Here is an 11,765-nt window from a genome sequence, read left to right as displayed (position 1 = left end):
CTTGTTAGGTATTACTGAATTTAAGAGCCAATATCACGCAGGGTCTAATGCACAGGTGGGCTTACTGAGGTCCACAAAGGAAAAACTGGCTGGAACCTGAAACAGGTGGTGTTACCAACTGATCTTGAGGATCTTGGGGGCATTGAGTGCCCCCACCTGGAGACTGGGGATTAGGGGTGAGCATCAAATGAGGCGCTGGCCAATCCAGTCATCAGGCCTGCCAGGCCTGGAGCACCATCGCCTCACCTTTTCTGGATTGGGTGCAGCGGGGTCCAACTTGCAGCATGTGGTCAGGATGGCGATGAATGAGGCCCAATACAAAATCGTAAATTTACTTAAAACCTTTTTTTTTTTTTTTTTTTGCTCATCAGTTTTAATTAGTGTTTGTGTGTTTAATATGTGGCCCAGAGAGTCAGAAGGTAGGACTCCCCTGGTCGGCTCCGCTCCCTAGACCACGCCTCACCATCCCGCCTTTAGGCGGCGCCAGAGGCAAAAGGAAGAGGTTCCTGGAGCAGAGGCCGCTCCCGCTCTGGCTTCTGGGCTGCCCAGCCGGAGAGCACCTGGCCTTCGAGTCATTTCCCAGAAGAAAGAAAAGGAGGCTTGGAGAAGGGAGGTGACTGTCCTCTGGTCACACGGCCAGGAAGTGGTTCCAAGACTGGAGTGTTGTTTTTTTTTTAATTGATTTTAGAGAAAGAGAGAGGGGAAGAGAGAAACATCGATTTGTTGATCCACTTATTGTGCATTCATTGGTTGGAGTTGTGATTTTTGATTTCTCTATTCTGCCATCTCTTCGGGAATACTCGGGCTTCACCAGGGATGAGGAAATTCCTGGCCTTGGGTGGCGGTCCGTGACCACAGCATCCATGGCTCCAAGTTTTGAAACGCATCGCGTATAAACTCTGAAGGATTGTTGTAATCTTGTACATGAAATACATGGAAAATTCATTTATTGTAAGAGGGGCTGATCGTTTACAGCACGATTATTCAATTTTATGTGCATTTTCCCATGTACAAGATTACATGTTGTTTTAGAACAAACTAGTTGTTTTACTAGTTTTGGAACTAGTAACCATTCCACCTCACCAAGGTCTTAAAAATATTCCTGGAGACCCAGGTCAGAAGGCTCAGACGGGCGCCTCTGGACGACCCAGGCAGGCCCTGGGTCCGCCCCTGTCGGGTGAGAGCATCTCACAGAGGGACCCGTGCCGCACCCTAGGCCCCACCTTTCACCTGCGGGGCGGGGTCTGAGGGGTGGTTAGAACAGAGTTCTCCAGTTCCCGCCCTGCTTCTCCCCTCCCCGGAGTTTCATCAGAACCCTGACCCTTCCAGGGTTTGGGCCTCAGACCCTTCCCACTTCCCGCCGTTTGCCGTTTCCCGCATCTGGGGGAACTCGGAACGGCTCTCCATTGCCCCGCCCCACCAACCTCTTTGCTCAGGCCGGAGCTCAGTGGTCGGTCTCCTCGCCGGCCCTCCCCCCAACCCCGGTGGGGCTCCTTTCTGATTCACCTGCTCCCGCCAGCCCTCCGTCTTGGGGGCCTCCAAATAGCCCCCGCCCCAGCCGACCGCCGAGTGGGGGAGGGCGCAGCAGAGACCCGACTCCGTCCAGCTGTTCTCTCCCACCAGGGGTCAGAATAGTTCCCCCGCCGTGCCCTCCGCCCGGGGCTCGACCTCTCTACCCCGGCCCAGTGCGCCCCGCGCCGCGCGTTCCACGCGGTACTTGCGGCGGCGCAGCGGCTCGGTGAGGCTGCGCGGCGCGGGGTCGTCCAGGTCCTCGGGCTGCAGGAAGCTGCGGTCCAGCACCTCGGCCGCCTCCTGCCAGTTGGCGAAGCAGGCGGGGCCCAGGCGCTGGATCTCGTCGGCCGCGTCCAGCGTGAGCACGTCCCCGCTCGGCTTGAGCACCACCACGGCCGGGAGCCGCTCCACAGAGAACTGGCGTCCGAGGTCCCTGCGGGGCAGGAAAGTCAGTGACTCCACGCATGGGGAGCCCCTTATCCCTTTACCTAGTACTTACTGAGCGCCTCGTTTTCGCACTGCCCGGGCTGGGCGGTGGCGAAGCCCAGGGACCGGAGCTGCCTGGGCCACACTGGACTCTGCTCTGTGCCTCCGTCAACACCCCAGACTGGCTCGCATCTCAGGGCCTTTACAGAGGCGGTGCTCTCTACCTAGTGCACTCTCCCCAGACCTCTGCCCATTGAGGCCCATCCTCGAAAATCAACACCTCCCTCTGCTGTCCAGTGCCTCTCAGCATCCACACGTTACATAGTTTATTTCTTCCATTTCCACTGCAATAGAATCACGAGGGCATGCATTTTTCTTTTCATTCTCTAGTGTCCCTAGTGCCTGACACAGTGTGGGGCACAGAGTAGGTGCTCCGGATGTGTGTAGGATGAATGAATGAATATTGAGAAATGCCATCGAGAAATCTGGGTGAGGGGCTGGTGGTTAGGGAGGGCTTCTCCAAGAAGGTGACCTTTGAGCTGAGATCTGCAGAAGGAGGTGGGGGAGAACTGGGGAAAGGGTGTTTCAGGCAGAGGGCACAGCCCATGCCAAGGACCTGAGGTGGGAGAGATTAGTGTGCTGACTTGATCTCGAAGGCCCGCCAGGGGCGCGTTCAAGAGTTTAAATTTTCTCCACAGTATGGGGAGAGAGCTGGTGAGAAGCCATCCACAGCCCCAGGAGACCCAAGACCAAGTGCCCGGTCTAGGCCAGAATCCCTCACAGTCATCACAGCGTAAAGGGAGCTGCCAGACTGGGCCAGTCGCCCTCGATTCTTAATTTCCACTCCCTTGTTCCTGGGTGGCCCTTTGTCACACAGAGAGCACATGATGCTTGCAAAATCCCACAGGATTTTGTGGGTGGCTTCCAAGCTCAGCAAATAAAAATACAGAACATCCAGTTAAATTTGAATCTCATATAAACAAATGCATTTTAATCTAAGTATGTCCCATGTAATGTGTGGGGCAGGCTTATACTAAAACATCATTCATAGTTTGTGTGAAATTTGTATTCTACTGGACATCCTGGATTTTATCTGGCAATCCTATGGGTAGGTGCCGGTGGAGGGTGGGTACTGGGTCACTTGCTCCAGATACCAGCTGGGTGAATGTTTTGTTGAGAGGATGATGCCCTGGCATCTCTGCCCTGTGGAGGGCAGTGTTGCCAGTTCTGGGCAAAGAACTCCCTCAGCTGTGGAGGGCAGTGGGAGTGAGCCAGTGTCCAGGCTTCGATAACCTCAGTGGGAATGAAGGTCTCTATGACCAGCCGCTGTAGCAAAATAAATGAAGTCAGAAAAATGTCACGAAGCCTGCAACTGACTTTCAGACAGCTCAGGACAAACCCCTCACGCATGTAGGTAAAGCAGACAGGGCAAAATGTTAACAATGGCCATGGGTTTCCTTGTGTGCTTCTTCCAGCTTTTTGGTATCTTTGAAGTTTTTCATAATAAAAAGTGGGGGGGTTAAAAAGAATGAAAGGCTTACTGCAGGAAAGGGAAACGTTCTAAAATAGCCACAAACTAAAACACCGTTTCGTGGGCTCCTCCTTGTAGAGCTTGATTCCAGCCACCTCTCAGCTCCGGTGCCCTCCATGGCCCCGGCTATGCAGGGGATCACATCCACACTGGTTCAGGCGGCACTGAGGCACCGCTGCACATGGTGCCTGCTGACTTCTCTCACCTGGAACTACTTACAGTTCCCAAAATTGGTTGTCCTTTGGGCTGGGCCGTGCCCTCTGCCTAGAAACCCTCCCCTTTCCTCATACTTCATCCTCCCACCCCCCATCCTTAGGGGTCTCTCTTTAAAGTCATTTCCTCCACCCTGGCTGGTGTGGCTCAGTAGACTGAGTGCTGGCCTGGGAACCCGAAGGTTGCTGGTTTGATTCCCAGACAGGGCACGTCCCTGGGCTGCAGGCTAGGTCCCAATTGATGTATCTCTCTCACATCAATGTATCAGTGTTTCTCTCCTATTTCTCCCTCCCTTCCCCTCTATCTAAAAAGAAATAAAATATTTTTTAAAAGCCATTTCCTCCAATGAGCACCCCCTGGGCCCCCAAATCTCAGCAAGGTCTCCCCTTTATATTTTACATGGCACCCTCCCTTTGTCCTCCAGAACAGTACTGCAGTTTGCTATTATATATTTGCATCTTTGTCTCACGTCTGTCCCCCTACTAGGTTGTAAGCTCCCTGGAGGCTGGATAGACACAGGCATGCGCACTCCTCTATGTTCTCAGTTCTCAGTATATGGACTGGTATATGGGCTGCTCAACTCAGATGGACCAGATATATCTATAAACTAATACTTCACTCTCAACAGCAAGAGCCTCTCCTCCAGGAAGCCCTCCCTGACCTTCCCTCCCACCTTACCTTCTCAGGTCATCCTCAAAGGGCAGAAAGAGCCACTTCTTGGGCATATCCCTGAGAAACAGGTCCTGCTGCTCCTCTGTGGTGTCCTGAGACACATACACCAGGGCCAGCTGGGCTGCCCGCAGCACGTAGAACTCGTCCGTGAGCTGAACGAAGAAGTCCCTCAGGACAGGTGCGAAGGCCTGGCACCGGGGGCATGACCCAGCGCCGAAGAACAGCAGCACCAGTCGGTTGTCCAGCCTGCGGCAGAGCTCTGCCTCCGTATCCAGCTCATCCTGGTCACTGTTGTTTCGGATCAGGACTCGACCGGAGAACAGGGAGGCCATGGCAGCCTGGCTAGGGGCTGGGGAAGAGGTGGAGGGAGCCTGTGTGGCCCTGGGCTTGCCGGCTGGCTGCTGCTCCAGGATTAGGAATCTCTAGGAGGTCAGTTTGGGGCCTCACTAATCTGCCTAAACCACAGCCCGATCCTGACCTGATTCTGCAGAACCTCCCAGGGCAGCGGCAGCTTCCTGTGGACCCCTTCTCGAGGGACAGCTGCAAATGCACTAAAAACTCTGCACAGGATTGCAAAGGAAACCCAGCAGACCGACACGCGGGTGCAAAACCTTTTTATTATGTGATGTAAAAATCCCTGCTTCTTCACGAACACATTAAGTGATCCCAATTCACGAGGGCTCTACTAAGTACCACAGTTTCTGAGTCGAGGTGAGCATAGCGGTATTTGGAGGTATCTGCCATGGCCAGGATGCGATATGAATTGCCTTCGATTTTCACAAGACCGGCCTTTGCCTGCTTTGACAGGACATGAAGGACATGCCAAATTACAGTGAGAAGTTAATGGAAATAAAGATGAATTCTGTCTGGACAGCCCACCTTAAGATCCCTTGATGTGCAAAGTGGAAAATCACTGCCACAGTATTTTGTAGCTCCTCCCCATCAGGACATGGAAACTAGTTTCCTTCTCCTTGACTTGCCTTGACCGACAAGTTGTGGCAAAGTGCCGGACGAGCCTCACCTCGGCTCCCACCGCGGGTGTCTCGGAATGCTTCCTCCAGACGCCCCAAGTGTTAGATAGGATAAGGGTCTCAGGGTCTGGGAGCTCTAAATATACTAAATGTTATCATTTTTAAAAAGTTTTTAAAAGATTGTATTTATTTTTAGAGGGAGGGAAAGGGAGGGAGACAGAGAGAGAGAAACATTGATGTGAGAGAGAAATATCGATCAGTTGCCTCTTGTAGGCTCCCTTTTGGGGGACGAAATCCTCACATGCCAGGTCTGTGCTCTGACTGGGAATGGAACCGGCGAACTTTCACTTAACAGAACCATGCCCATTCAACTGAGCCACACTGGTCAGGGCTTTCTGGTTGATTCCTTTTTTGTTTGTTTGTTTGTTTTTTACTTTTAGAGACAAGGGAAGGGAGGAAGAAAGAGAGGGATTGAAACATGCCCCGACTGGGGATTGAAAACGTGGCCTTCGTGTACCTGGCCAACACACTAACCAACTGAGCTACTCAGCAAGGGCACTAAACGTTACTCTTGCTGAATGTTAAAATGTAGCACAGTATTTTGTAGACCAGCTGGAAACAGGATGAACTTGACAGGAACCCAAGGAGATAAATGTAGCCAACTGCAAAGGAAAAAAAAAATCAATGTGTAATTAACTAAACAGTATATATAAACCATGGCTAAGGTCCCTTGGGGAAACAGAGCTTTGGATTTGAATCACCTGTCTGCTTTACTTGGCGCAAGTAAATGAAATAATCGGGACCCGCAACAACCATGTTTCCTTCTTGAATAGAGCACCCCCAAACTGTGAACCCCTTGAGTTCTAGTAACACAAGGAAGTGATATAGCCCAGAAGTTGAAGCCTTTTTTGTAAAGGACCAGGTAGTAAATATTTTTGGCTTTGTGGGGCATCCAGTTTCTGTTGCAACTTTAAATTCTCTGCTGTTGTGCAAAGTAGCTTCAGACAATATGTAAATGAATTTATATGTCTGGATTCCAATAAAAGCACTTTATGGATGCCGAAATTAGAACGTCATAGAATTTTCATGTGTCATGAAATATTAGTCTTTTGACTTTTTTAAACCTTTAAGAAATGTAAAAACTGCCCTGGCTGGTGTAGTGCAGTGAATTGAGTGCTGGCCTGTGAATGAAAGTGTTGCCGGTTCGATTCCCAGTCAGGGCACATGCCTGGGTTGCAGGCCAGGTCCCCCGTGGCGGAGGGGGGGGCACATGAGAGGCAAGCACACATCGATGTTGTTCTCCCTCACTTTCTTCCTCCCTTCCCCTCTCTCTAAAAATAAATAAATAAATAAAAGCTTTTAGAAAAAGAAATGTGCCCTGGCTGGTGTGGCTCAGTGGCTTGAGCGCAGGCCTGTGAACCAGAGGATTGTGGTTCGACTCCCAGTCAGGGCACATGCCTGGGTTGCAGGCCCGGTCCCCAGTGGGGGCCATGTGAGAGGCAACCACACATTGATATTCTCTCCCTCTCTCCTTCCCTCCCCCTCTAAAGATATATAAATAAAAATTTTAGAAATAAAAAGAAATGTAGAAACCATACTTAGCTGATGACAATGAGCTGGATTTGGCCTGTGAGCAGAGGTTTGCCAGATTCTTTTTCTAGCCTATGGGATGAGAGGCCACAGGGAGAATCAGATGCCCAGCCAACAGCCAGCATGTCATCCTCTAGCCTGGCCACCCCAGAGTGACTGAGTCCAGTGAGACCAGCGGAGGGACCAACTGCTCAGGCCACCCTTGGGATCTCGAGACAGCGGATGGCTGTTGTATTGAGGCAGGTTAGTTAGAAGCTGGGAAAAGACCTTGCTGTTAGTTAGAAGCTGGAAAAGACCTTGGCAAGTGGAATGAGGGAAACAGACAGATAGTTAAACAAGACTGAGCAATTAACAGCCAGCTAATAAATCACAAGATCTTATCTTCCTGAACCCAGGACACTTAGGAGCAAATTCTTTGTATCTCTTCTCCCCAGCCAGAGAGTGAGTAGCTTCATCCTAGTCAAGGAGTTAGATGACAGACCCAGTTGGTACCATTAATGTCAGCCAGACCCCAGAACAAATGCAGTCGGGAATAAGTGACAACAAGAGACAAGTGGAGCCAGACAAGTGCAAGATAAAAGTAAAGAAGTGAAGCTGACCAGAGAATGTCCCGAACTCCCCATCTGCTCATAATGATGCATCATCACATCAAAGAGAAACAGAAAAGCTGTTGAATATTCTGTTGAGACCTCCCCCGAGACTTCCCCTAAAACTCCCTCTAAAACAGATGAAAACCCTCGGGACAAAGAATGCCAGTGGTGCTCTTCCTTGAGTGCGCCCATCCACCCCCTTCCTTCCTCAGGTTGTATCTTTGCTTTCTTTCTCTTACTCTCTGAGGGTTCCCACAAGACTTGCAACCCGGGGAGCAATGGGCGGCAGCAGCTTGACCCAGGCTAACCCTCTGAACTGGTCTTCAAGGCTCTCTTTTTGCCTCTGTAACTTGTTTTCTGAGTCCACTCAGCTCAGCATGGCTCACTCCTGTTACTGTGACTTCCTTGCCTGAGTCTTTGCAGGTCAGCCTGGAATCATTTCTGCCTCTGCGACTTTCTCTCCTGAGTCTAGGTGGCCCAGCTCAGGCTCACTCCTGTTGCTGTGATCTTCCCTCTTCTATCTTAAGCCCTTCCTTTGTTTCACTGTCCCCAGCTTTAATAATGTATTCTCAAAATCACCTGGACTCATGTCGTGAGCTCTTCCCTGCCCAAAGTCAAGGACTCACACATTCCAGACTGTGCTGGGGCAGACCTGCCTCTGTCTGGGTCCCTTTCCAGTGACATTATGAATCTACTGAGTTTGGGGTAATTTGTTAGGCAGCAGCAGCTAACAAGAACACCTAGTCTAGCCCCTGGCTGGTGTGGCTCAATAGATTGAGTGCTGGCCTGCGAGTCAGAAAGCCAATGGTTTGATTCCCAGTCAGGGCATCTGCCTGGGTTGCGGGCCAGGTCCCCAGGAAGGGGCGTACGAGAGGCAACCACACATTGATGTTTCTTTCCCTTTCTTTCTCCCTCCCTTCTCCTCTTTCTAAAAATAAATAAAAATTACCCTGGCTGGTGTAGCTCAGTGGATTGAGTGCGGGCCTGCGAACCACACGATCGCAGTTCGATTCCCAGTCCGGGCACATGCCTGGGTTGCAGGCCAGTTCCCAGCAGGGGACTCACCAGAGGCAACCGTACATTGATGTTTCTCTCCCTCTCTCCTTCCCTTCCCCTCTGAATATAAATAAATAAAATTTTAAAAAAAATAAAAATTAAGTATCTTAAAAAAAAGAACAGCTGTTCTAGAGGATTTTTCAGGGCTTTGGAAATTGTGGGAGACTGAAAGAAACTTAGTATTATTGGCTTTAAACAATTAAAAGAAAGCCACAAAATCTTCATCGCCAAGGGTTTAATTCACGTTGTTAAGGCTTCGAGAACAGGTCCCTTCCAGGTGTGTCCACCTTTCACCTCATTTAGAAATAATTTCCTGATGAGATTTTCCTCACTTTGCCAGAACCCTGGAAAATCCCGGCTTGTAGTGAATTCAAGAGGCCACTGAGAACAACATCATCTCAACAGTGGGCAATCTCCCACGATGTTAGGGAGGTGCCAGGCTCGTGTCCTCAGAACAGCTCTACAGGGACCAAGCAAGTTTATCGCATTTTATAGGTGACACATGGACCCTGGCAGAAGCCAACCCACATAGCCAAATTATCCAGCAAATGACATTTGTGGGGCTGTGGAGCCAATTCCAACCTGCTCCAGTGTTGCAGACCCCGGCCCACAGAGTCTGCCTGTTGTGACTTACAGTGAGAATGAATGCACAGGCGACAACAATCCTGTGTGGAAAAAGGGAACAGACACGACCACTCTCTCAAGGGGAGAGTGCCTATGGTGCCTCGGGGACTCCCTCAAGAGGGGAGCGCCCTGACCCTTACCTAGACAGGCTTTTATTGTTTTCCTGGGGTCTTACATCAGAGAAAGATTTATTATCTATCACATAGAACATTATCGTCTACATTCTAGGTACAATCAAGGAAATGAAAATAACATACAGAGGGGAATGGCCATGAACTGATTAGCTCTGTCCTTGGGAAAATTCACACAGGCTTTGGAAGTTACCTTGAAGATAGACAATACACATTTGTTGTTTCAGACCAGGGTGATGGCGTTTTAGCAAGGGCAAGCCATAATAGCCTGTATGCATTTTCTAGGCCTGATTGCCACGGGAAACATGGTTTGAAGGTCTGGCTCGTGCCCACCACTTTGCTTCTGTAGGTTTTTCATACAGAGCTGAGTCACATTTGCCAGGCCAAGACAAACCGGTCCCCTACACCCCAGAATTTCCAAACTGCAGGACCCTTGCCACTTGGGGCCAGGTCGCTCTTTGTGACGTGGGGCTGGTCCTGTACATGATGGGGTTTCAGCAGCACCCTGGCCTCTACCCACTACATGTTGGTAGTGTACCCCCACCTTCTCCAGTTGCGGCCATTAAAATGTCTCCAAACATTGCCAAGTGCCCTCAGGGGCAGTTGAGAACCACTGTTCTAACCCTTCGTCCTGCTGAGTGGGTGGAATGGTAGCCCCCAAAGAGCTATAGCCAAGTCCTAACCTGCAGGACCTGTAACTGTGACCTTATTTTGGAGAAAGGGTTTTCAAAGACGTAATTAAATTAAGAATCTCAGGATGAGATTGAAACCTAGGGAAAAGACACACAATAAGGGCTCCTGGTGGCTAACTGGGCTCAAATAAAAAAAAAAAAAAAAAAGGCTAGCAGCCACTGCTGCAAGGGGTCTTTCGCTGAGACTACACTTTGCAGAGAATCCTCCGCACTAGCCTACCCGCCGCCTCAGCGCTAAACTGCTAGCCAGCACTGTGTTTTTGCTTTCTCAGCCAGCCCTAATAAAGGAGGTCGTGGGGCGCCCATCTAACCAATCAGAGACCAGGGGCGGGGACTTCTGTCTATATAAGCCAGCTCCCCTGGGTCTTTTGGAAACACCCTTTCCACCCAAGATCCTTGACCCATTTTTTTCTGGCTGGAGAGGAAACACCGGTGGAACAGACCATCGTGGAACTGAACCGCGCGGCTGAAGAGGGGCCTGGCCCCAGGGCCACCAGGCCTTGGGCAGGCAGCTTCAAGTCCGCGGTTTTTGCGGCTGCACTGTAGCACGGGGAGCTGTTGCGCCGCAGCGCTGTTTTCACAGCCATGCTGTATTATCGCAGAGCTGTTTGCACTAAAGGAATTTTCCTTCTCCACACCCGCAACTGGGGATTCCTGTGGGTGTTGAGTTGGTGCCAAGGAGCATCAGTTGACAAGATCACCCTGGATTATCTAGATAGGTGCTAAATTTGATGACAAGTGTCCTTATGAGAGATAGAAGAGAAGACAGACACTCAGGGAGAAGGCAAGTGCAGAGAGACAGAGATTTGGGAGATGTGGCCGCAAACCAACGGAACCTGGAGCCCCAGAAGCTGGAAGAGGCGGGAAGGATCCTCTCCTAGAACTTCTGGAAGGAGTGCAGCTGTTGACACCTTGATTTTAGACTTCTAGCCTTTAGAACTGTGAGAGAGGAAATTCCTGTCGTTTGAAGCCACTTGGTTTGTGGCCGTTAGGGCAGCCCCAGGGAACTCATGCCCCTAGTCAGGTGTGGTGGGCACTTGACTACACAGAGAAATTGCTCACTCCCACGTGGTGCTCATGTTCTACTTATGTGAAACACCCATGCTATGATCTTTCAGTATTTTATTTCAATGTCCGTTTCATTTTTCTCCTTCCAGAAAGTTGGAAGAACTCTTTTTCCTGTGGTCTGCAGGCCCCTGGGGTCACCCCAGGGAGGGACATGTCCACTAGGCTATGCCCCGACACCTACTGTGTGCCTGCCCCCCTCATTCTCCAGATAACAAACGCTTTGTCTGTCAGACTTTGTGCTGTGGGTGATCAATACATATTTTATTTACAGTGCCTTGGAGTCGGTATTACCCAGAGGGCCATCAAGGTAGAGTGGAGAGGTGACCCACTCAAGGCCATCCAGCTAGAGGAGGTCAGAGCCTAGTTTGGCCTTGGAGCCTGAGTTCTGTCCCCCTATCTAGGCCTCAGTTTCCCTTTGTGTGGAATGGGGATAGCAATTCCTTAATTGCTCATCTGGAATCCCTGGGTACAGTTGTGTGAAAATAAGGGGGCCTTGTCAGTGTGGCTCAGTGGACTGAGCACCAGCTTGTGAACCAAAGGGTCACTAGTTCAAATCCCACTCAGGGAATGTGCCTGGGTTGCCCACAGCGGGGGGGTGGGGTGTGTGGGGGGGAGGCAACCACACATTGTTTCTTTTAAAAAAATTATTTAATTATTGTTCAAGTACAGTTTTCTGTCTTACACATTGT

General features: G+C 50.5%; 1 protein-coding gene across 2 annotated transcripts; it reads right to left on the bottom strand.

Moving 5' to 3' along the window:
- Window positions 1–717: 717 nt before the first annotated feature.
- NXNL1 (nucleoredoxin like 1) lies at window positions 718–4,782 on the bottom strand. Of its 2 annotated transcripts, XR_005063991.1 has the most exons (3): window positions 4,361–4,782; window positions 1,507–1,945; window positions 718–917 (listed from the first exon to the last, which is right to left on the bottom strand). XR_005063991.1 is itself a non-coding variant. In XM_037028619.1 (2 exons), exons 1-2 carry the CDS (start codon window positions 4,684–4,686, stop codon window positions 1,627–1,629), a joined length of 645 nt encoding a protein of 214 aa, XP_036884514.1. In that variant the 5' UTR covers window positions 4,687–4,782; the 3' UTR covers window positions 1,149–1,626. The 2 variants fall into 2 exon arrangements, 1 of the variants encoding a protein (XP_036884514.1); XM_037028619.1 differs by lacking the exon at window positions 718–917 and having other exon boundaries at window positions 1,149–1,945.
- Between the last annotated feature and the right edge of the window lie 6,983 nt (window positions 4,783–11,765).

The sequence above is a fragment of the Sturnira hondurensis genome, unplaced genomic scaffold (genome assembly GCF_014824575.4).
Source record: "Sturnira hondurensis isolate 20B ecotype Veracruz unplaced genomic scaffold, ASM1482457v3 Scaffold0020119, whole genome shotgun sequence".
NCBI classification, from domain to species: Eukaryota; Metazoa; Chordata; class Mammalia; order Chiroptera; family Phyllostomidae; genus Sturnira; species Sturnira hondurensis.
This window is presented reverse-complemented; position numbering and strand designations above follow the sequence as displayed.

Bases quoted from the DNA above. Each gene is read 5' to 3' on its own strand.
- NXNL1 (XM_037028619.1), bottom strand. From the start codon at position 4,686: ATGGCCTCCCTGTTCTCCGGTCGAGTCCTGATCCGAAACAACAGTGAC. The intron at 1,946-4,360 runs GTAAGGTGGGAG...CCTGCCCCGCAG, and splicing joins TTTGAGGATGACCTGAGAAG to GGACCTCGGACGCCAGTTCT.